Genomic DNA, 26224 nt, shown 5'->3' with positions numbered 1-26224 from the left:
AGACTATCAGACAGTGAGAGCAACTATATTTCATGTTTAATTAAATTGTCATTTTTTTGGTTTTGTGTTCCTTTAAGCTACCTCCTCTACACAGTGAGACAACGCGTAGCTGTAAAGCTTTGGTGCCAATCATATTGCTTGATCTGACGCTCCTCACATTTCAGATTGTACAGTATGAATTTTGGAAGGAGGCTTTTAACTGATGATATCAGATAAAACAATCTGTACAATGCACAATGTAGAGTCTTCACTGAGAAGCAGATATGCAAATGAACCAACTTCCCAAAAATCTTTATTGCGGATTATGTGGTTTGCCTATGAATAACTGGATCAAACAATCTGCTTGTCTTTCAGAGACCTTGAGAGCCAAGTGTTTCTGTAGATTGGCCTGGGATCACTTCACATGCGTTATCATTGAAGGATGTTTGTTAGCAGATTTGACCCCCTATACTATTAAAATCTCAAAATAGGTGCTAGGGAAAGTAATTCCAGCAACCTCATGTTTGTGATCATGAACCACACCAGAGAAAATGATCTTTTATTCAGTGAGTCAGCTCTCGGCGTTCTTTCATCTCTGAACAGTCTTTTATTATCAATGGCAACCCCTTCAAAATCCCTCCATTCTTTATCAATATCGAAAAAAGAGATGCTGAATGGAGATGTCAATCAAGAGAGGAGGGGAGGACTTACCAGTGATCACACAGGACACTTCAGAGATTAAAGAACGCCCAGAGGACATTTACCGACTATTTAGCATATGGAGGTAAATGAATAAAAGATCATTTTCTCCAGTCCGCTGGTTTTAGGAAGATCATGAGGAAGATTAAATTTATTTTCCCTGTGCCTATGTAGGGGTGTAAAATGTTTACATGGGTCAAATCTGACAAAATGAATAACGACAACAATTACACAACACACAATTCTTATTATTTTATTTCATCAAAATATTTCTAGAAAAAAAAAAGTTTATATTAGATGTACCCATAGAGAACATATAGATGGAACTAGATCTAGAGTTCTTAAAACACTGGTATGCCATGAGAGGCCGGAAGAGCATGTTTGGTATTTTATAAAGGATGCAGAGGCAAAGGACTGAAAGGTACTAAAAGGGACTAAAAGGGACTCTGTCAGCACTGCATGACTGTTCAAATCAAGTACAGGCGCTCAGTGTATCATGGCGGGGCCAATCATTTATATAAATCTTCCCATCTATCTCAACCCTTATCTGGCTCTATGAAGCCAGAGCTGTCAAACAAAGAAGAGGGGGTGGAGATTGGGGGAAAAAAAGCTGGTGGGAAGGTGTATTTAAACGACTGACCCCGTCATGACGCACCGAGCACCTGTACTTGGTTTGAATAGTCATTCTGTGCTGACATAGTCCCTTTAAAGGGAACCTGTCACACTCATGCAGTCTGATCTGTGGACAGGATGGTATAGACAAGGAGAAGCTGCGCAGCATCATATATAGGTTTGTTGGAAAACTTGTATTTTATTAATGTTTATAGGCATAAGAGTCCAGTGGGCAGTCCTACTCCATGATTGACAGCTATCTTTGCATGCATAATCATACAGGAAAGGCTGTTAATTACTGAATAGAACCACCCACTGGACTCATATGCATATAAACACCAGGGGTTTCAATAAATAAAAAGCAAGTTTTAATGATAGTTTTCCTACAAAAATCTGATCGGCTCCTCCTGCTCTACAACATCCTGCCTACAGATCAGATACCATTTTCAACATGACAGGTTCCTTTAACAAAGGTTGCTAGAAACATTGGATTTCTCCTGAATCAAGAAAAAGTGTTCTTGAGGAATAATTGGCGTTCATCGTCATTGTGGTGTAGTCATGCGTGGCAGGAGTGTGTCAGGGAAAATAAAAATATGTGGCAAAATCACGTATTTTTCCACCAATTGTTGTGGTTTTTATAGGTGAAACAAGAATGAACACATTTTACACTTTTAAACCATGCAGCCAGATTGCAGTAGAACATGGCAGATTGCACAGCGCCCTAATGGCACATGTGAATGCCCCAGAACTAAACAATCCAGGACACAAGGACCCGCTATCTGCTATGAGAAAAGATGCCACTTAATGTGTTTTGGCTGCAAGAGGACCAATCAGTATCGATACAGGATTATAGTGAATGGTGGTTTATGAAAAGTAATTATTGCAATAAAAATTCAATTCTTCTCAAGCATCTTATGCACGCCTTAGCTAAAGTATACGTTATTATAGACTCATATTAGGGGACCGCCCACTTCTAATGAAACAATTTATGAAAAACTGCTTTATAGTGACAAATAAAATACTGGAATATAAAAGTCACTGCATAATACAAAGCATAACTCTGCCCCGGATTACTTGGCTTTGTCATCTTAATGAGCCCGTTTTGATACATACGGACATATGCCTGGGCACGGGTCTCTCTGCATTACCAGGTAGCAGTTGTAAAACTTCTATATTTCCTGTCTTGAGATTTGCAGTTGGTATGACCCCGCATGTCTTGTGGCTGTGCTGCAGTCAGGAGCTCCGATTCTTCAGCATTAAATATTAACTATGTACTATTAATAATGAAGGATGACAGCTCCTTAATCAGGCACTCCAAGGTTGTCTTTTTCCTCCAGACATTGCACAGTCATTGCAGATTGGTGCAATCTTCTAGCTTTCTAAGCAGCGCAATACAACAAATCTTCAGGGTTCTTTAGCCCTTAACGTCATAGATGGCATCGAGAATAATATTGTGGTATCATCCTCGCAATCTGAATCCTCTTCATCTATCTGAGTCATGTATCGCACACTGGTCGGATGATACTCTGTGATCTTGGTGCGGTCACAGAGTCTAGATTGGAAAGCAACCTGGAAAAATAAAATATGTTATAAATCAGAGCTGTGTGTTCATATATGTGAGCATTACTACAGTGGTAAGGTGTTACGTTGCCACACAATGCAGCTGGAAACACGACATTTTAAATAGTACAATAATACATTCATACAATGGGTATTACATTATTTTGCTGCTGATTATTGCTAGGGAAAATAATCCTTGCACTCATCTATTTTCCGCATTAACACTACGTCTGACTGCTGTGCTTGCCAACAAGGGTTTTGCCACCAAGTATTAAGTGTTGATACTGTTCATGTCTTTGTCAGTGGGCAAACTTACAAAAACAGCAAGGGATCAAATAATTCCTTCACTGTATGTATATACTGTATATATTATATATATATATTTATATCTGTATATACATCACCTGTTTATATATAAGTATATACAGGTGCTTCTCACAAAATTAGAATATCATCAAAAAGTTTATTTCAGTTCTCCAATACAAAAAGTGAAACTCATATATTATATAGAGTCATTACAAACAGAGTGATCTATTTCAAGTGTTTATTTCTGTTATTTCTAATTTTGCGAGAAGCACCTGTATACACAGTGGGGAAAATAAGTATTAACCCCTTTACAACCCAAGGTGGTTTGCACGTTAATGACCAGGCCAATTTTTACAATTCGGACCACTGTCATTTTATGAGGTAATTACTCTGGAACGCTTCAACGGATCCCCCTGATTCTGAGACTGTTTTTTCGTGACATATTGTACTTCATGATTGTGGTAAAATTTCTTCGATATCACTTGCATTTATTTGTGAAAAAAACGGAAATTTGGTGAAAATTTTGAAAATGTTGAAATTTTCAAAATTTTAATTTTTATCCCCTTAATTCAGAGAGATATGTCACACAAAATAGTTGATAAATAACATTTCCCACATGTCTACTTTACATCAGCACAATTTTGGAACCAAATTTTTTTTTTTATTAGGGAGCTATAAGGGTTAAAAGTTGACCAGCGAGTTCTCATTTTTCCAACAAAATTTACAAAACCATTTTTTAAGGGACCACATCATATTCGAAGTCACTTTGAGAGGTCTTTATGACAGAAAACACCCAAAAGTGACACCATTCTAAAAACTGCACCCCTCAAGGTGCTCAAAACCACATTCAAGAACTTTATTAACCCTTCAGGTGCTTCACAGGAATTTTTGGAATGTGGAAGAAAAAAATGAACATTTAACTTTTTTCACAAAAATGTTACTTTAGACCCAAGTTTTTTTATTTTCACAGGGGTAACAGGAAAAAATGGACCCCAAAATTTGTTGTGCAATTTCCCCTGGGCATGCAGATACCCCATATGTGGGGAAAAACCACTGTTTGGGCGCACAGCAGGGCTCGGAAGGGAAGGAGCACCATTTGACTTTTTGAATGTAAAATTTGCTTGAATAATTAGCGACGCCATGTTGCATTTGTGGAGACCCTGATGTGCCTAAACAGTGGAAAACCCCCACAAGTGACACCATTTTGGAAACTAGACCCCTCAGGGAACTTATCTAGATGTGTGGTGAGCACCTTGAACCCCCAGGTGCTTCACAGAAGTTTATAACATTGAGCCATAAAAATAAAATTTTCACATTTTTCCCACAAAAATGTTTTTCAGCCCCCACTTTTGTATTTTCATAAGGGTAACAGGAGAAATTGCACCATGCAGTTTGTTGTGCATTTTTTCTTGAGTAAGCTGATACCCCATATGTGGGGGAAAACCACTGTTTGGGCGCACGGCAGGGTTCGGAAGGGAAGGAACGCCATTTGACTTTTTGAATGTAAAATTTGCTTGAATAATTAGCGGACGCCATGTTGCATTTGGGGAGCCCCTGATGTGCCTAAACAGTGGAAATCCCCCACAAGTGACACCATTTTGGAAACTAGACCCCTCAGGGAACTTACATAGATGTGCGGTGAGCACCTTGAACCCCCTAAGTCCATTACAGAAGTTTATAACATGGAGCCGTGAAAATAAAAAAATCAAACTTTTTCTATAAAAATTATGTTTTAGCCCCAATTTTTTATTTTCACAAGGGTAAGAGGAGAAAATTAACCCCAAAAACTTTTGTGCAATTTCTCCTGAGTACGCCAATACCCCATATGTGGGGAAAATACAGTGTTTGGGCACGCGGCAGAGTAAAGAAGGGAAGGAGCACTGTGTGACTTTTTGAACGCAAAATCGGCTGGAATCGAGAGCGGACGCCATGTCGCGTTTGGAGAGCCCCTGATGTGCCTAAATAGTGGAAACCCCGCACAAGTGACCCCATTTTGGAAACTATACCCCTCAAGGATTTTATCAAGGGGTATAGTTAACATTTTGAACCCAGAGGTACAACACAGAATTTGATAACATTAGGTCATCATATTGAAAAAGTTGTCATTAGTCTTGAGTGCAAGTGCTCACTACTTGAGTTTGCATCGGGTACTCGGGTATGCACCACGTATTGCGTGTGCTCGAGTGAAATGCTCGAGTCCCCTCCCGCATGTTTCACGGTTATTAGACACCCAAAAAAAAACATGCGGGGATCGCTCGTGCATGGCAGGCAATCCCCGCGAGGTTTTTTAGGCCGCGAAGCATATAGAGCGGAGACTCGAGCACCCGCGATACTCAATGCATACCCATGTACCCGATGCAAACTCAAGTAGCGAGCACTTGCGTTCAACACTAGTTGCCATATTGTCATCTTTTTTTTTCTTCTTACTTTTGAAAAAAAAAAACAACCCTAACCCCAACCCCAGCCCTAGCGTTTATTTTTTACGCCGTTCCTAGTGCGGTATAAGTGATTAGACGATCTTATTCTTCGGGTTGGTGCGACTACAGAGATACCAGAATCATATCGGGTTTTTATGATTGACAGCTGTGACACACTAAAAGACACATTTTGTAAAATCTAGTTTTTGCATCGCCATATTTTGAGAGCTATAATTTTTCCATATTTTGGCCGACAGAGTCATGTGACGGCTTGTTTTTTGCAGGATGAGTTGACGTTTTTATTGGTGCCATTTTCAGGCATGTGACATTTTTTGATCGCTTTCTATTCCGGCTTTTGGGAGGCAGAATAAACAAAAAACAACAATTCAGGAATTTTTTTTTTTAATTTTTTTTATTCTACTCCGCGTGTGGTAAAATTGATAAGGTAGCTTTATTCTTTGGGTCAGTACGTTTACAGCGGTACCACATTTATATCGTTTTTCTATGTTTTGGCACTTTTACACAATAAAAGGTATTTTATAGAAAAAATTATTTTTTTGCATCACTTTATTCTGAGAGCTATAACTTTTTTACTTTTCGGCTGATGGAGCTGTATGGCAGCTTGTTTTTTGCGGGACAAGATGACGTTTTCAGCGGTACAATTTTTATTTATATTCGTCATTTTGATCGCGTGTTATTCCATTTTTTGTTTGGTGGTATAATGATAAAGCATTGTTTTTTGCTTCGTTTTTTTTTTTTTTTTACCGTGTTCACTGAAGGGGTTAACTAGTGGGGCAATTTTATAGGTCAGGTCGTTCCGGATGCGGCGATACCAAATATGTGTACTTTTATTGTTTGTTTGTGTTTTTTTCATAATAATATTTATTGATGGGTACATTATATTTTTATTTTTGATGGATTATTTTTTTTATTTTTATTTATATTTTTAAATTTATTTTTTTTTTCACTTTCTGACAGTTTTTTGATTTGTTTACTTTGTCCCACTATGGGACTTTCACTTTTTTTATTCTGATCGCCTGCATAGCATAGGGATGGAGCACCATCCCTGTGCCATACAGGCTGTCAGCGCTGCACAGTGAGAAGATAGTTTGGTCATGTACTGCGCATGACCAAAAAATCTTCCTGCTGTCTGGTGACCCGGATGTTGTCATGACGACATCGGGTTGTCATGACGACATTGGGTCGTCATGGCAACATCCGGGAAGCCGCGGCAGACAGTGCTGGAGGCGGAAAGAGGAGGTGAGTATACTGATCACCTCCACTTAGCCACCGCAATGCTGCAATCGACTTCGATCACAGCATTGCGGGGGTTAATGTGCCGGGAGCGGTGCGGGACCGCTCCCTGCACATAGTACCGGGTGTCAGCTGTGACAATCAGCTGACACCCGCCGGCGATCGCGCCCGCACAGCCTGTGTGCACGCGCGATCGCCATGACGTACTAATACGGGTCAGGCTCTTAATGCCCAGGGCACAGACACGTATTAATACGTCATGGGCTTTAAAGGGGTTAAATACACTGCCGATTTTGCAAGTTTTCCCACCTACAGAGAATGGAGACGTCTATAATTTTTATCGTAGGTACACTTCAACTGTGAGAGACAGAATCTTAAAAAATATCCAGAAAATCAAATTGTATGATTTTTACATAATTAATTTGCGTTTTATTGCATGAAATAAGTATTTGATACAATAGAAAAACACAACTTAATATTTGGTACAGAAACCTTTGTTTGCAATTACAGAGGGTGTTTCCTGTAGCTCTTAACCAAGTTTGCACACACTACAGCAGGGATTTTGGCCCACTCCTCCATACAGATCTTCTCCAGATTTTCAGGTTTCGGGGCTGTCGCTAGGAAACATTGAGTTTCAGCTCCCTCCAAAGATTTTTATTGGGTACAGGTCTGGAGACTGGCTCGGCCACTCCAGGACCTTGAAATGCTTCTTAAGGAGACACTTCTTAGTTGCCCTGGTTGTGTGTTTTGGGTCATTATCATGCTGGAAGACCCAGCCACAACCCGTTTTCAATGTTCTGAGGGAAGGAGGTTGCTGGCCAAAATCTCACGATACATGACCCCATCCATCCTCCCTTCAATACGGTGCAGTCGTCCTGTCCTCTTTGCAGAAAAAGCACCCCCAAAGTATGATGTTTCCCCCACCATGCATCATGGTTGGGACGGTGTTTTTGGGGTTGTAGTTATCCTTCTTCTTCCTCCAAAAACGGTCTCATCTGACCATATCAACTTTTTCCATGCCTCCTCTGAATCATCACACAGGGCCCTGTAGGTTTGGATTTATTTTTCCCTTAATAATAAATACCTTCATTGAAAAACTGCATTCTGTGTTTACTTGTGTTATCTTTGTCTAATATCTAAATTTGTTTTGTGATCTGAAACATTTAAATGTGACAAACATGCAAAAGAATAAGAAATCAGTAGGGAGGCAAACAGTTTTTAACACCATTGTATATGTGTGTGTGTGTGTATATATATATATATATATATATATATATATATATATATATGTATGTATATATATATATATATATATATATATACACACATATATATATATATATATACACTGATCAAAAAAATAAAGGGAACACTCAAATAACACATCCTAGATCTGAATGAATGAAATATTCTCATTGAATACTTTGCTCTGTACAAAGTTGAATGTGCTGACAAGAAACTAACACAAAAATCATCAACGGAAAGCAAATTTATTAACCGATGGAGGCCTGGATTTGGAGTCACCCCCAAAATTAAAGTGGAAAAACACGCTACAGGCTTATCCAACTTTGATGTAATGTCCTTAAAACAAGTCAAAATGAGGCTCAGTATTGTGTGTGGCCTCCACGTGCCTGTATGACCTTCCTACAATGCCTGGGCATGCTCCTGATGAGGCTACGGATGGTCTCCTGTGGGATCTCCTCCCAGACCTGGACTAAAGCCTCCGCCAACTCCTGGACAGTCTGTGGTGCAACGTGACGTTGGTGGATGGAGCGAGACAGGATGTCCCAGATGTGCTCAACCGGATTCAGGTCTGGGGAACGGGCGGGCCAGTCCATAGCTTCAATGCCTTCATCTTGCAGGAACTGCTGACACACTCCAGCCACATGAGGTCTGGCATTGTCCTGCATTAGGAGGAACCCAGGGCCAACATATGGTCTCACAATGGGTCTGAGGATCTCATCTCAGTACTTAATGCCAGTCAGGCTACCTCTGGCGAGCACATGGAGGGCTGTGCGGCCCTCCAAAGGAATGCCACCCCACACCATTACTGACACACTGCTAAAGCGGTCATGCTGAAGGATGTTGCAGGACACAGATCACTCTCCACGGCGTCAACAGACTCTGTCACGTCGGTCAGATGTGCTCAGTGTGAACTTGCTTTCATCTGTGAAGAGCACAGGGCGCCAGTGGCGACTTTGTCAATCCTGGTATTCTGTAGCAAATGCAAAGCATCCTGCACGGTGTTGGGCTGTGAGCACAACCACCATCTGTGGACGTCGAGCCCTCATACCACCCTCATGGAGTTGGTTTCTAACCGTTTGTGCAGACGCATGCACATTTGCGGCCTGCTGGAGGTCATTTTGCAGGGCTCTGGCAGTGCTCCTCCTGTTCCTCCTTGCACAAAGGCGGAGGTAGCGGTCCTGCTGCTGGGTTGTTGGCCTCCTACGGCCCCCTCCACGTCTACTGGTGTACTGGCCTGTCTCCTGGTAGCACCTCCAGCCTCTGGACATTACGCTGACAGACACAGCAAACCTTCTTGCCACAGCTCGCATTGATGTGCTATCCTGGATGAGCTGCACTACCTGAGCAACTTCTGTGGGTTGTAGAGTCCGTCTCATGCTACCATGAGTGTGAAAGCACAACCAATATTCAAAAGTGACCAAAACATCAGCCAGAAAGCATTGGTACTGAGATGTGGTCTGTGGTCCCCACCTGCAGAACCACTCCTTTATTGAGGGTGTCTTGATAATTGCCAATAATTTCCATCTATTGTCTATTCCATTTGCACAACAGCATGTGAAACTGATTGTCAATCAGTGTTGCTTCCTAAGTGGACAGTTTGATTTCACAGAAGTTTGATTTACTTGGAGTTACATTCTGTTGTTTAAGTGTTCCCTTTATTTTTTTGAGCAGTGCATATATTTATATATATATATATATATATATATATATATATATATATATATAGTACAGACCAAAAGTTTGGACACACCTTCCCATTTAAAGATTTTTCTGTATTTTCATGACTATGAAAATTGTACATTCACACTGAAGGCATCAAAACTATGAATTAACACATGCGGAATTATATTACTTAACAAAAAAGTGTGAAACAACTGAAAATATGTCTTATATTCTAGGTTCTTCAAAGTAGCCTTTTGCTTTGATGACTGCTTTGCACGCACTCTTGACGAGCTTCAAGAGGTAGTCATCGGAAATGGTTTTCACTTCACAGGTGTGCCCTGTCAGGTTTAATAAGTGAGATTTCTCGCCTTATAAATGGGGTAGGGACCATCAGTTGTGTTGTATAGAAGTCAGGTGGATACACAGCTGATAGTTCTACTGAATAGACTGTTAGAATTTGTATTATGGCAAGAAAAAAGCAGCTAAGTAAAGAAAAACGAGTGGCCATCATTACTTTAAGAAAATGAAGGTCAGTCAGTGCAAAAAATTGGGACAACTTTGAAAGTGTCCCCAAGTGCATTTGCAAAAACCATCAAGCGCTACAAAGAAACTGGCTCACATGAGGACCGCTCCAGGAAAGGAAGACCAAGAGTCACCTCTGCTTCTGAGGATAAATTTATCCAAGTCACCAGCCTCAGAAATCGCAGATTAACAGCAGATCAGATTAGAGACCAGGTCAATGCCACACAGAGTTCTAGCAGCAGCCACACCTCTTCAACAACTGTTAAGAGGAGACTTTGAGCAGCAGGCCTTCATGGTAAAATAGCTGCTAGGAAACCACTGCTAAGGACAGGCAACAAGCAGAAGAGACTTGTTTGGGCTAAAGAACACAAGGAATAGACATTAGACCAGTGGAAATCTGTGCTTTGGTCTGACGAGTCCAAATTTGAGATCTTTGGTTCCAACCACCGTGTCTTTGTGCGACGCAGAAAAGGTGAACGGATGGACTCTACATGCCTGGTTCCCACCGTGAAGCATGGAGGAGGAGGTGTGATGGTGTGGGGATGCTTTGCTGGTGACACTGTTGGGGATTTATTCAAAATTGAAGGCATACTGAACCAGCATGGCTACCACAGCATCTTGCAGCGGCATGCTATTCCATCCGGTTTGCGTTTAGTTCGACCATCATTTATTTTTCAACAGGACAATGACCCCAAACACACCTCCAGGCTGTGTAAAGGCTATTTGACCAAGATGGAGAGTGATGGGGTGCTACGCCAGATGACCTGGCCTCCACAGTCACCAGACCTGAAACCAATCAAGATGGTTTGGGGTGAGCTGGACCGCAGAGTGAAGGCAAAAGGGCCAACAAGTCCTAAGCATCTCTGGGAACTCCTTCAAGATTGTTGGAAGACCATTTCCGGTAACTACCTCTTGAAGCTCATCAAGAGAATGCCAAGAGTGTGCAAAGCAGTCATCAAAGCAAAAGGTGGCTACTTTGAAGAACCTAGAATATAAGACATATTTTCAGTTGTTTCACACTTTTTTGTTAAGTATATAATTCCACATGTGTTAATTCATAGTTTTGATGCCTTCAGTGTGAATGTACAATTTTCATAGTTATGAAAATACAGAAAAATCTTTAAATGAGAAGGTGTGACCAAACTTTTGCTTTGTACTGTACATATACAGTGCCTACAAGTAGTATTCAACCCCCTGCAGATTTAGCTGGTTTGATAAGATGCAAATAAGTTAGAGCCTTCAAACTGCAAACGAGAGTAGGTTTTATGAACAGAAGCATAAATCTTACAAACCAAAAAGTTATGTTGCTCAGTTGAATTTTATTAAATTTTAAACATAAAAGTGTGGGTCAATTATTATACAACCCCTATGTTTAATATTTTGTGGAATAACCCTTGTTTGCAATTACAGCTAATAATCGTCTTTTATAAGACCTGATCAGGCCGGCACAGGTCTGTGGAGTTATCTTGGCCCACTCCTCCATGCAGATCTTCTCCAAGTTATCTAGGTTCTTTGGGTGTCTCATGTGGACTTTATTCTTGAGCTCCTTCCACAAGTTTTCAATTGGGTTAAGGTCAGGAGACTGACTAGGCCACTCCAACACCTTGACTTTTTCCCTATTGAACCAGGCCTTGGTTTTCTTGGCTGTGTGCTTTGGGTCGTTGTCTTGTTGGAAGATGAAATTACGACCCATCTTAAGATCCTTGATGGAGGAGCGGAGGTTCTTGGCCAAAATCTCCAGGTAGGCCGTGCTATCCATCTTCCCATGGATGCGGACCAGATGGCCAGGCCCCTTGGCAGAGAAACAGCCCCACAGCATGATGCTGCCACCACCATGCTTGACTGTAGGGATGGTATTCTTGGGGTCGTATGCAGTGCCATCCAGTCTCCAAACGTCACGTGTGTGGTTGGCACCAAAGATCTCGATCTTGGTCTCATCAGACCATAGAACCTTGAACCAGTCTGTCTCAGAGTCCTCCAAGTGATCATGAGCAAACTGTAGACGAGCCTTGACATGACGCTTTGAAAGTAAAGGTACCTTACGGGCTCGTCTGGAACGGAGACCATTGCGGTGGAGTACGTTACTTATGGTATTGACTGAAACCAATGTCCCCACTGCCATGAGATCTTCCCGGAGCTCCTTCCTTGTTGTCCTTGGGTTAGCCTTGACTCTTCGGACAAGCCTGGCCTCGGCACGGGAGGACACTTTAAAAGGCTGTCCTGGCCGTGGAAGGCTAACAGTAGTTCCATAAGCCTTCCACTTACGGATGATGCTCCCAACAGTGGAGACAGGTAGGCCCAACTCCTTGGAAAGGGTTTTGTACCCCTTGCCAGCCTTGTGACCCTCCACGATCTTGTCTCTGATGGCCTTGGAATGCTCCTTTGTCTTTCCCATGTTGACCATGTCAGAGTGCTGTTCACAAGTTTGGGGAGGGTCTTAAATAGTCAGAAAAGGCTGGCAAAAGAGATCTTTAATCCACACATGTGAAGCTCATTATTCTTGGTGCCTGAACTACTTCTTAATACTTTAGGGGGACCAAACAGAATTCTTGTGGTTTGAGGGGTTGAATAACAAATGACACTCTGAATTAACTTTTTACGTTTAAAAAAAAAAAAAAAAAAAATTTGCTGCAGTGCATTTCCCACTTCCAGGCTGATCTACAGTACAAATGTCACAATGCCAAGTTAATTCCGCATGTGTCAACCAGCTAAATCTGCAGGGGGTTGAATACTACTTGTAGGCACTGTATATATGTATACATATATACAGTATATGTATAAATGAGTACACCCACTTTGACAATTAGGATTTTAATCAAGAGCTCACTGAATACAATTTCCAAAATTTTGACAAGACTGTGTTTCATAGAACATTTTCTTACCCATAACATGAAAGTAAGTTTAATAATATAACTTTCATTACAAAATCTTCAGTTTTGCTCAAATTAGTTAATGCAATAATGAACACACCCCACATTTAAAACTACTACATCTAGAATTTTGTATGATTTGCATGATTTTTAAGGACAGTATCAAGTCTTCAGGACATGGAATGAACAAGTTTGTGATTAGTGTTGAGCCACCCCCGTAGTGTTCGAGTTCGGTTCGGTTCGTCGAACACCCGTGTGTTCGCCGAACTGTTCGTCGAACACCTTCGTACACCGTTAAAACCAATGGCAGGCAAACAAAAACACATAGAAACACATAGAAAACACCTTCAAAAGCTGTCCAAAAGCTGACAAACTGCTCAGAAGACACAACTAACACATGGAAAAGTGACAAGTACATATAGTCATGCGAAAAGAAAAGAGGTGGAGGAGTAAAAGGAGGGGGAGACACAGATATAGGCATGTCATGCCCTTCTAAAATCCAAAAAGTGAGAAGCCGACACGTTCAGTCCGCTCCTGCCCGTGCCACCTCCGTGTCGCCGGGTTTGTGCCAGAGCCGCGGTGAACCCTGACGGCCAGCCCCCCTCTCCCAATACTGGTGCCTGTCCGCTGGTGGGTCGAGCGAGCCCCCCTGTGGTGGAGGCAGCTCTAAGCTTTTTAATTTAAATTGTCTCTCTAATTTGAATGAATACACTTTAAATCCATTTACAAGGATCTATTGGAGGGCAAGTCTCATGCCAGCAGCCGCGTAATTCCAGCTCCAGTAGCGTCCACTAAAGCTGCTGCAGTTAAAAAGCTTTTATAAGGATCGAGCTCGGCTGTCCACCGCAAGGCATCCTACTGCCAGTCCCAGCCCCTATGCCTTGGGGTGCCTCCTGATGCTCTTCACTGAGTATACCGTGGTCCCGAAGCATTTCCTTTCAAAAAATTAAGTGTCCAAACTACAGGTGGTGTAGCTTGCTTAACAGCCTGGATAATCCGCTGACTAGCAGACACTGCTACTAGGCACAAAGTATTTCCTGGGCTAGATGCAGTTAAAAATTTGTAATTAGATACTCTCGTTGGATGCTGAGAAAGCATTCCATAGAGTCTCCTGGCACGCCATATATGATTCTCTTAAAAAGCTTGGGGTAGGGGTCTAGGGGACCCTTTTATAGCCAAAATCATGGCCCTGTATCACAATACGTCACCTAGGCTGAAGATAAATGGAACTGTAGCACCATGAGGGCTCGGTTGCTACAGAGGTATTGCACCTCACACAGAGGTGTGATATCTCACTCTCAGGTAAGGATGGAGTGTGGATCAGGACCCGACACCTGCATGCATTACACCACATTGCCGTGGGGCAGGGCGACCAATATGCCTCTGAGATGGGCACGACAGTCCCTGTCCCTGGCTGGAGTGGGGGGAGGGAACACTGAGGAAGGGGAACCCTGTAGTGCAGGAGCAGTGAGGAAACAGTTCCTGGGTGCATTGAGAAGGGAGTATAAAAGGTGGGCACCATCTTAGTTCAGTGCAGAGAAGTCTGAGCAGAAGTGGCAGGGAGCAGGGGCTCTGCATGAGCTCTGCTCCGGAGGCGGGCCTAGTAACAGAGGCCCAGGCCTGGAAGAGGGAGAAGGAAGGAAGAGGAGCGGAGAAGGCTCCAGGAACGAGGAATGAAGGGATCCCAGGGGTGCGGACCGGCGAGTCGCCACCGCACGCCCGAATCCACCTGCGTGGAGGGGTCAGGCCAAAGGGGGAGACCGGTCCCCGAAACTAGTGGAGGCAGGAAACGACCCTCAGCTAGAAACCGGAGGCTGTGACATTTTATGTGGCGCAGCCCCTCGCTACACCCGCTAGGAAGGCACCACATAGGGTCAGGGAAACTGGCGCCAAGTTTACCAAGAGGAGGCCCGAGGCAGCCGGACAGAAGGGTTGGTAAGAAAGGCCATACAAAGGACACACAAAGGGGGTCCTGTGAAGCGCTCCAAAGTTATCTGGGAGTTGTCTGAGCCCCTCACCTGGTGAGCACAGTACGTCGTGGGCAGCCGTTACCTGCAGACGTGGTCTGGATAATAAGAACTGTGAGTAAAGGCCCTGGACTGCATCACTGACTCCGTGTCGTTACTGCTGCTGCCCTGCACCATCACCCCCATCCTCCGCATACACTGCCCTGAGGCTATACTCCTCCCGTGGGGAGTTATGCTACGCTCTGCTGCACCCACAACACCAGCCTCAGCGGTCTGCCCTGCAGCGGCGGTTCACTCTGACCGCAATCCACGGGTGGCGTAGTCGGACATTTAAACATCAAAACCACATAAATAGTTCCGCCACTGGTTTGACCACCCTGAGCCACGGAACCGGGTCGCCGCCACGAAGACTACAACCACCAGCATCCACCAAAAAGGGTCCGGCTCCGGGTGTCCCAAGGCCCAGGGGGTGCATCAGAATATTTTCATCACCTTTCACAATCACCAATGGGACAAGGCAGGGATGTCCTCTGTCCCCTCTCTTATACATCCTAGTGACGGAGCACCTGCTCTCATCAATTCGCCATAACCCCAATATTAGGTGGATTGAGGTGGGAGGCACCGAGTACAAGTGCTCTCTATTTGCTGATGATGTCCTAGTATATATCACTCAATCACATATATCCATCCATGCTGTTATGGCTGAAATAGATCACTTTGTTACATGGTCAAATTTTAAAATCAATGCAGCGAAGTCTGAGGCCCTCGATGTCTCCCTCCCCAAATCCATATAGGATTCCATCCAGTCCAACTTTCCCTTTGCCTGGCCCTCACAGGGTATCAAATACTTAGGAATTCCTATTCATAGAGACCTCTCCCATCTATGTTATCTTAATTTTGGGCCCTTTATTGAACAACTCCATACAGACCACGGTTGGCAAGTTAGAACTGTAAGATTCACTACGTGAACCACTGGTGTTTTGTGGAAAAGCACATGTACACTGTGTTCCAAATTATTATGCAAAAAGTGTTTAGGAGTGATAAGGGAAGAATTTGTTTGTTTGTCAGTTAAACTCATTGATGGTGATGTGTGTCAGGGCTCTTTATATCACTGTAAGCAATTGCAGACACCTGTGCTAATTAGTTTGGCAGGTGTGTCCAATGAAAGGCAAGACTACTTAAGAAGGCTGTCTCACATTATTAAGCAGCCTACATTTTCTGCCAAAATGGGAAAGAAAAAGGATGTGTCGGCTGCTGAGAAGCAACAAATTGTGGAGTGTTTAGGTCAAGGCATGACTACAATCAACATTGTGCGATCATCAGGATGAAGTGTCTTGGCAATCAAGAAGTATGTAGCTGATTCACAGTACACACGTGTGCGTGCTGATAAGGGCAAATTGAGGACTCTTTCCTACAGGCAATTACGTCAGGTTAAAAGAGCAGCGGCAAAAAAGCCTTGTCATAGCAGCAGACAAGTTTTTGAAGCTGCTGGTGCCTCCAACGTCCCCCGAACAACAAGATGCAGGGTCCTTCAGAGGTTTGCAGCTGTGCATACGCCATCCTGTCGACCTCCTCTATCCACTTCACACAAGCAGAAACGGCTCCAGTGGGCCAAACATTACATGAAGACTGATTTCAAAACTGTTTTGTTCACGGATGAGTGCCGTGCAGCGCTCGATGGTCCAGATGGACGGAGTGGAGGATGGCTAGTTGATGGACACCCCACGCAAACACGGCTACAGCGCCAACAAGGAGGAGGTGGAGTAATGTTTTGGGCTGGAATCATGGGGAGAGAGATTGTCGGCCCCTTTAGGATCCCTGAAGGCGCTAAAGATGAACTCCATAATGTATGTGGATTTTCTCAAACAGCACTTCCTGCCATGGTTCAAGAAGAAGAACCGTGTATTTCACAGCAAGATCATTTTTTTGCATGATAATGCACCATCTCATGCTGCACATAAAACATCTGCATCTCTGGCTGATATGGGCATAAAAGGGGACAACCTTATGGTGTGACCCCCATGCTCCCCTGACCTCTACCCCATTCAGAACCTCTGGAGCATCATCAAAAGGAGTGTCTATGATGGCGGGAGGCAGTTCACATCTAAGCAACAGCTCTGGGAGGGTATTCTGTCCTCATGCAAAACAATTGAAGCAGAAACCATCCAAAACCTGACAAATTCAATGGACGAGAGAGTTCAGAAGCTCCTTTCGAACAAGGGGTCCTATGTGAAAATGTAACATCACCTAGAATAAAGTTTTGAGTTGAAAACTGTTTGATTTCAGTTTCTAATAACCTGCTAATGCTTATAATTTCAAAAATGACCATTTTTTTGGTCTTTATTAAAATGAAAAGGTTGATCGAAAAGTTTGGGGGATCTAAGAGTGTGGCAACCCAGTAGTCATGATTACTTCGAATTCTGACAATATGAGGGTCATGTTGCAGGTAGTGCAGCAAGAAGGCACTTATTTGTCTTGCGCATCTCAGAGCCCCAAAATTATTTTCCGGGCTAGATGCAGCTAAAAATTATTCTTAATTTTAAATCTGGTGGAGCTTAGTATAGATGGCCTAATAGGATCAATGCTGCACACTGCTACAAAGCCCAAATTATTTTCCAGTCAAGATACAGATAAACATGATTAGTAATTTTAAATCTGGTGGAGCTTATTATAGATGGCCTAATAGAATCAGTGCTGCACACTGCTACAAAGCCCAAATTATTTTCCAGCCAAGATACAGATAAACATGATTAGTAATTTGAAAGCTTAAAACGGTTGGTAGGGTGATTTTAACCAATCATCAAGCTTTTACTCTCCCCAGGATGACACAGGGGTAGAAAAGTCATTTCGGATCCATGATTTGTTCATCTTTATGAACGTGAGTCTGTCTACATTATCAGTGGAGAGCCGCGTGCGCTTATCTGTCAGCACACCACCAGCAGCGCTGAACACACGTTCAGACAGAACGCTGGCTGCGGGGCATGACAAGATCTCCAAGGCGTAAGTGGCTAGCTCCGGCCATTTATCCAGATTGGAAGCCCAAAAAGAGCAAGGGTCCAGTGACACAGTCATGGCTTCAATGTTTACTTGGAAATACTCCTGTACCATCGTCTTTAGGCGTTGACTATGTGTCAGACTTCTTGTCTCCTGTGGCCTTGCAAAGGATGGGCTAAAAAAGTGGTGAAATGATTCCGCAAAATTGATGTTACCAGCAGATACTGTGGTTCTGTTACGGTTTGAGTGCTGAACACTTGACGGTCCCACGGTTGGCAAGTTGGAACTGTGAGATTCACTACGTGCACCACTGGTGTTTTGTGGAAAAGCACATGTAAGATTCTGCAACAGTCTCTGCTGATACTCCTGCATGCGTGCATCCCTTTCTATGGCAGGAATAATTTCTGCAAATTTACTTTTGTACCGGGGATCTAACAGTGTGGCAACCCAGTAGTCAGGATTATTTCTAATTCTCACAATTCGAGGGTCATGTTGCAGGTAGTGCAGCAAGAAGGCACTCATGTGTGTTGCGCATCCAGGAGCACCAAGTCCCTGTTGTGTTGGTGGCGAGGTAACAATCATGCTTCCTTCCTCTGTCCTCTCCCCCCAACCTCGCACAACAGAAATGTGATCAAGGTCTCCCTCATCTGATGAGTCTTCCATCAGTTCGTCCTCCACTTCTTCCTGGGCTCCTGCACCTTCCTCACTAGTTTGGCTGCTACCATGCGCCCTGGTAAAACCATCTCCCCCACCCTCACATGCCTGCCGCCTTGGTGCTGCCGACTGTCTGGACCTTGCAGATGTTAGCCCTTCCGCATACAACTCCTCCTCCTCTACTTCCTCCACCTCCTCTTGTGCCACCACCTGACTCCGAATTCTGTTTAACATGTGCTCCAGCATGTAAATCACCGGAATAGTCATGCTGATAATGGCATCGTCAGCACTAAACATCTTCGTCGCCATTTCAAAACTGTGCAGAAGGGTGCATAGGTCCCTGATCTGAGACCACTCCTCCAGCGTGATTTGCCCCACCTCTGGATCTCGTTGGCCCAGGCTATACGTCAGAACGTATTGCACCAGGGCTTGTCGGTACTGCCACAGTCGCTGCAACATGTGCAGAGTTGAATTCCACCGGGTAGGCACATCGCATTTTAGCCGGTGAAGTGGCAGGCCCAACGACTTCTGTAGAGATGCAAGTCGCTGAGCTGCGGGATGCGAACGGCGGAAGTGAGCACACAGCGACCGTGCCCTCTGCAGAAGGCCATCTAGTCTGGGATAGTGGGCTAAAAATTGCTGGACAACCAGGTTCAACACGTGAGCCATACAAGGCACGTGTGTGACATTGCCCCGGCGAAGGGCCGCACCCAGGTTTGCAGCATTGTCGCACACGGCCTTCCCTGGTTTCAGGTCCAGTGGAGACAACCATTCATGAAATTGGTTCTCCAGAGCTGACCACAACTCCTCAGCTGTGTGACTCACATTTCCCAGACATTTCAAAGTAAAAACCGCCTGATGACGTTGAGCCCTACTGCCAGCATAGTAAGGAGGTGTGCAGGATCCCTTCTGCGCAGTTAGAAAGCTTGTGGCATGACCAGACAGGCTTTGGGTGCAGGTGGAAGACCGAGAGGAGGTTGAGGAGGCAGAAGCAGTGGAGGAACTTTGACATAAAGAGGATTGACGCACAACTCGTGGGGACGGCAAGACTTGGACAGCAGCCCCTTGTCCTGCTGTCACCATAGTTACCCAGTGCCCAGTCAGCGACATGTAACGCCCTTGTCCATGCCTACTCGTCCAAGTGTCTGTGGTGAAATGCACCCTGTCACACACAGAGTTTCTCAAAGAAGCGGTGATGTTGTGTGCGACATGCTGGTGGAGCGCAGGCACACCTTTCTTTGAGAAGTAGTGCCGACTGGGCATCTGGTACTGGGGCACTGCGACAGACATAAGGTCTCGAAAATCCTCTGTGTCCACCAGGCGGAAAGGCAGCATTTCTGTAGCCAAGAGCTTGCAGATGGTGAAATTCAACCTCTTAGCTTTCTCATGGCTAGGAGGAAATGGTCTTTTACTTGTCCACATCTGAGGGACCAAGGGCTGGCTATTGTGCTTAGACGGGGTTGATAAGGGTGTCCCCGGCAAACTGCCGGTCTGTGACGAAGATGCAGGCGGACATGTTAGGTTGCCTTGATCCAAAGGTGGTGCTATCGATGTCGGACAGCGCTCAACACCAGCTGGTGTTACCACCTCCAAAGAAAATGATGACCTGCCAATCACGCTGGCTGTTGCGGGTAAAGAGATGGCAGGTCTGCGCCCCAAAACAGGTGTGACTGCTGTCCCCCCAGTCACAGAGGATGAAGAGGCCGCGGATGCACAAGATATGGCAGACGGTGGTTGGCCCGGCCGGCTAGGCCGCATTGTAGCACACTGAGCTTCCCACTGCAACTTATGCTTCATGTCCATGTGCCGGTTCATGCATGAAGTACTCAAACTATGTATTTTTTGGCCTCTACTTAGCTTTTGCTGACAAATGTTACAGATAGCACGAGTTGGGTCATCTTTATCGATCTGAAAAAATGCCCAGGCTATGCAAGGCTTAGCACCCATGCGACCTGAAGAGCCACCACGACTTGTGGTGAGAGGCAGAGTTGTGTTTGAGGATGCAGTTGTTGACGTGCTTCCAGTACTACGTCTCTGTCCAGGAAGGCGCAACCTGACCTCGTCGTCACTAGCATCTTCCTCCACCTCCTCTGCTGACCTCATCTCTTGGCTGACTGTGGGTTGACAGTAAGTGGGATCTCCAACCTCATCATCATCACCCTGTGCGTTATCACGCCCGTCGTCCTCAGAGCCAACCTGTTCCTGCCCTGACAAAAAACTAAAGTTGTCGCTCCAATCAGGTATTTGAGTCTCATCATCGTCTTCCTCATTGTCTCCACCAACAGGAGTTACAGTTTGGGAATGAGGGTCTACATTATGGTCAGAACCTTCTGCGTCTGGTCCTGGATCCGACTCATAAAGATTCTGGGCATCAGTGCAGATCATTTCCTCGTCTGGATTCACAGAAGCGCTGGAGTCGACCTCTGATTCCCAGGCTATAGTATGAGTAAACAGCTCTGCAGACTCAACCATCTGTTCTACCTCATACTCAGACGGGCAGCTGGAGATTTGGGAGCTGTGAGGAAGCAAGTGCGATTTGGGTGACACCTTTGAGGACTGGAGTATTTGTGATGTTGAAGTTGATGTGGAGGAGAGCCCACTTAAAGGAGCACTTGATATCCGTTGAAGCACCTGCTGTTTTTGTGCCTCATCTGGAATTTGTAGCGATTGGCGAGGCCGTAAGAAAGGGATCTTATCACATTGTCCGCTAAAAGAAGTAGACATTTTAGTTTGGCTGGAAGATGGTCTTTCTTCTGCAGATGTTACTGTTGCTTTAACACCTACCCCACGGACACAACCTTTTTACCCCTTCCCAACACGCCTATTCCCCTTTCCACCAGCAGCAGGCCTTTTTCCACTCATTTTGGTGGTTAACTAATTCACAACTCTGGAGTTGTTTGCACAAAAAAACAATGGATGGGAACCGAGCAGAGCTGAGTGGCCAAACTGTGGTATTAGGCCAAAACTATTGGCTGGGTTAGATGCAGAAAAAAATTATATTCAATTTGCAACCTGATGGAGGTCAGTATAGAAGGACTAATAGAACAAGTCACACACACAGCTAGAAGCCCAAATATTTTTTCAGAGGTAGATGCAGAAAAAAAATTATTTTTAATTTGCAACCTGATGGAGGTCAGTATAGATGGACTAATAGAGAAAGTCCCACACACTGCTAGAAGGCCAAATATTTTTTCAGAGCTAAATGCAGAAAAAAATTATATTCAGTTTGCAACCTGATGGAGGTCAGTATAGATGGACTAATAGAACAAGTCCCACACACAGCTAGAAGCAGGTTTATAAGTTGAAGGTTTTCTTTCAGCTGATCAAACTTCGCCCTCCTAAAGTTTAATGTTTTAGTTGTTTCCTTATTGATAACCCAACTGAAGGGCATTTTGAAATTGATAATATTATGATCGCTATTACCTAGGTGCCCCCCTATCTGTACCTCAGTTATTCTATCAGGCCTATTAGTCAATATTAAGTCCAACACTGCCTTCCCTCTCGTTGGTTCCTGCACTAGTTGGGAGAGATAATTATCCTTGATATTTGTCAAGAACCTTTTTCCTTTCTGTGATCTACAGGTTTCTGTTTCCCAGTCAATATCCGGGTAGTTGAAGTCCCCCATTACAATCACCTCATTATGTTTTGCTACTTTGTCTATTTGTCCTAATAGCAGTTTCTCATTCTCCTCTGTTATATTGGGTGGCTTATAGCAAACCCCCAGTAATATTTTATTATTATTTTTTGCCCCCTCTATCTCTACCCACATGGACTCGACCCCCTCTTCTCCCTCTCCTATATCTTCCCTTAGTCTGGGCTTTAGACGTGACTTTACATATAAGCAGACTCCTCCGCCCTTCCCCTGTTTCCGGTCCCTTCTAAATAAACTATAATCTGTTAAATTTACCGCCCAGTCGTAGCTATCGTCTAGCCAAGTCTCTGTTATACCTACGATGTCATACCTCTCCTCCGATATAAGCGCCCGCAGCTCATCCGCCTTATTGGTCAGGCTTCTTGCGTTGGTCAGCATGCAAGATAAAACTTTGGGGTTATTTAGCATCCTATTCTTCTCTAACGATCTAACTGTACTATCCCCACCCCCCTCTCCACCCTCATTATATTCATTTCTCCCCTTCCCCCTTGCTTGCCTCACATCCCACCTATTTCCTTGGTTTCCCCCCCCCGTCTCTAGTTTAAAAACTCCTCCAACCTATTAGCCATCTTCTTCCCCAGCACCGCTGCACCCTCCCCATTGAGGTGCAGCCCGTCCCTACGGTAGAGCCTGTAGATCAGGGGGAACCAGTGGATGTCGTGTATCTCGACTTCTCAAAAGCGTTCGATAGCGTGCCACATAATAGGTTGGTATACAAAATGAGAATGATGGGGTTGGGGGAAAATGTCTGCAAGTGGGTAGCTAACTGGCTAAAGGATAGAAGGCAGAGGGTGGTTATAAATGGAATATACTCAGATTGGGTAAGCGTCACTAGTGGGGTACCACAGGGGTCTGTACTAGGCCCAATGTTATTTAATATCTTTATTAACGACATAGTCAACGGGATAAATAGTAAAATATCAATATTTGCAGATGACACAAAGTTATGTAAAACAATTAATACAAAAGAGGATAGTGAAGACCTACAGAGGGATTTGGATAAGCTGGGTAGGCGGAGCATTAAATGGCAAATGAGGTTTAACGAGGAGAAATGTAAGGTCATACACATGGGAAGGAAAAATGGAAGTCACCAGTACTCACTGAATGGGAAATCATTGGGGAATTCAGAGATGGAGAAGGACTTGGGCATCTTGATTGATAGCAAACTAAATTGGAGTGCCCAAAGTCAGGCCGCTGCTGTAAGGGCAAACAGGGTAATGGGATGTATCAGAAGAGGTATAGCTGCAAAGGATGAGAACATTGTTCTTCCACTGTACAAAGCACTGGTCAGACCACACTTGGAATACTGTGCTCAGTTATGGGCTCCAATATATAGAAAGGATATAAATGAGCTTGAAAAGGTACAAAGGAGGGCAACAAAATTAATAAGGGGAATGGAGGGACTGCAATACCCAGAGAGGTTGGCAAAACTAGGACTATTCAGCCTGGAAAAGAGAAGGTTGAGGGGGGACATAATAAATGTGTACAAATATGTTAGGGGACAGTATAGAGACCTTGCCCGGGATTTGTTCAAAAGGAGGGATATTACGGTAACAAGAGGGCATTCACTAAGACTGGAAGAGAAAAGGTTTCAGCACCAGCATAGGAAGGGGTTCTTTACGGTAAGAGCAGTGAGAATATGGAATTCACTGAGTGAGGAGACGTTAATGTCGGATTCACTAAACCAGTTCAAGCGGGGACTGGATGCTTTTCTAGATACCAGGCAGATTTCTGCATATACTTAAAAATAGAATAAAATAGTAGGTTGATACAGGGATTTATTCTGACTGCTGGTTTCAGAGTCGGGAGGGAATTTTTCCTCAGGTGAAGATTGGCTAAATCATTTGGGGTTTTTGCCCTCCTCTGGATCAACTTTAGCAATTACAGAACTAACAGGTCGAACTTGATGGACGCAAGTCTTTATTCGGCTTTACTAACTATGACTATGACTAAGCCCAAATATTTTTTCAGAGGTAGATGCAGATAAAAATTATTTTTAATTTGCAACCTGATGGAGGTCAGTATAGATGGACTAATAGAGAAAGTCCCACACACTGCTAGAAGGCCAAATATTTTTTCAGAGCTAGATGCAGACAAAAAAATATTTTTAATTTGCAACCTGATGGAGGTCAGTATAGATGGACTAATAGAGAAAGTCCCACACACTGCTAGAAGGCCAAATATTTTTTCAGAGCTAGATGCAGATAAAAATTATTTTTAATTTGCAACCTGATGGAGGTCAGTATAGATGGACTAATAGAGAAAGTCCCACACACTGCTAGAAGGCCAAATATTTTTTCAGAGCTAGATGCAGAAAAAAATTATATTCAGTTTGCAACCTGATGGAGGTCAGTATAGATGGACTAAAAGAACAAGTCCCACACACAGCTAGAAGCCCAAATATTTTTTCAGAGGTAGATGCAGATAAAAATTATTTTTAATTTGCAACCTGATGGAGGTCCGTATAGATGGACTAATAGAGAAAGTCCCACACACTGCTAGAAGGCCAAATATTTTTTCAGAGCTAGATGCAGACAAAAAATTATTTTGAATTTGCAGCGTGATGGAGGTCAGTATAGATGGACTAATAGAGAAAGTCCCACACACTGCTAGAAGGCCAAATATTTTTTCAGAGCTAGATGCAGAAAAAAATTATATTCAGTTTGCAACCTGATGGAGGTCAGTATAGATGGACTAATAGAACAAGTCCCACACACAGCTAGAAGCCCAAATATTTTTTCAGAGGTAGATGCAGAAAAAAATTATATTCAGTTTGCAACCTGATGGAGGTCTGTATAGATAGATTAATAGAACAAGTCCCACACACAGCTAGAAGCCCAATATTTTTTCAGAGGTAGATGCAGAAAAAAAATATATTCAGTTTGCAACCTGATGGAGGTCAGTATAGATGGACTAATAGAGAAAGTCCCACACACTGCTAGAAGGCCAAATATTTTTTCAGAGCTAGATGCAGATATAAATTATTTTTAATTTGCAACGTGATGGAGGTCAGTATAGATGGACTAATAGAGAAAGTCCCACACACTGCTAGAAGGCCAAATATTTTTTCAGAGCTAGATGCAGAAAAAAATTATATTCAGTTTGCAACCTGATGGAGGTCAGTATAGATGGACTAATAGAACAAGTCCCACACACTGCTAGAAGCCCAAATATTTTTTCAGAGCTAGATGCAGAAAAAAATTATATTCAATTTGCAACCTGATGGAGGTCAGTATAGATGGACTAATAGAATGATGCTATGCCCAAAAGATTTTACTTCACTAGGTGCAGTAAAAAAATTGGTATTCTATACACAGGTGGTATATCTTGCAACACAGATAGGCTACTCCACTGACTAACACACTCTGCAATAGGCCAAAAAGGATTAGCTTTGCTAGATTCAGCCAAATGCTGTGAAAAAAACTTGCACAGCACTGGCACAGACCTGCCTGGCAAAAACTGATAGGAACTGATGTAACCTAGTCCTGAAAAGGACTGCAATTACAATTAGTCTTTACTCCCACAATCTATCTATTTAAGAGCACAGACCTGCCTGATAAAAGTCGTAGGAAATGCTGTAACCTAGTCCTTAAAAGGACTGCAATCACAACTATTCCCTACTCCCAAGCTATCTGTAGATTTGTGCGAAAATTGGCTTGAAATTAACAAGGTATAGCGCACACAGCAACAGCGGTGCCGTCTAACACGCAGCTGCAGCAGTGAGAAAATGGTGGCGACGGGGAAAATGGCTTGGTCTTATAGGGCAAGGACATGTGACATACACTGCCAATGACACATGCCCTTGCTTGTGTGAAAAAAAGCACTTCGCTC

General features: G+C 43.6%; 1 protein-coding gene across 1 annotated transcript in view; it reads right to left on the bottom strand.

Annotated features, from left to right (window-relative positions):
• Positions 1-915: 915 nt before the first annotated feature.
• LOC141228177 (uncharacterized) overlaps positions 916-26224 on the bottom strand; it is a 781624-nt gene continuing 756315 nt past the window's right edge. The window contains exon 13 of the mRNA XM_073667298.1: positions 916-2859. Within this exon, the coding sequence (XP_073523399.1) occupies positions 2695-2859 (165 nt within the window). The 3' untranslated portion in view covers positions 916-2694. The remainder of the gene's footprint in view (positions 2860-26224) is intronic.

Source organism: Phyllobates terribilis, unplaced genomic scaffold, assembly GCF_046119375.1.
Source record: "Phyllobates terribilis strain yellow unplaced genomic scaffold, ASM4611937v1 Scaffold_2__4_contigs__length_985480577, whole genome shotgun sequence".
NCBI classification, from domain to species: domain Eukaryota; kingdom Metazoa; phylum Chordata; class Amphibia; order Anura; family Dendrobatidae; genus Phyllobates; species Phyllobates terribilis.
This window is presented reverse-complemented; position numbering and strand designations above follow the sequence as displayed.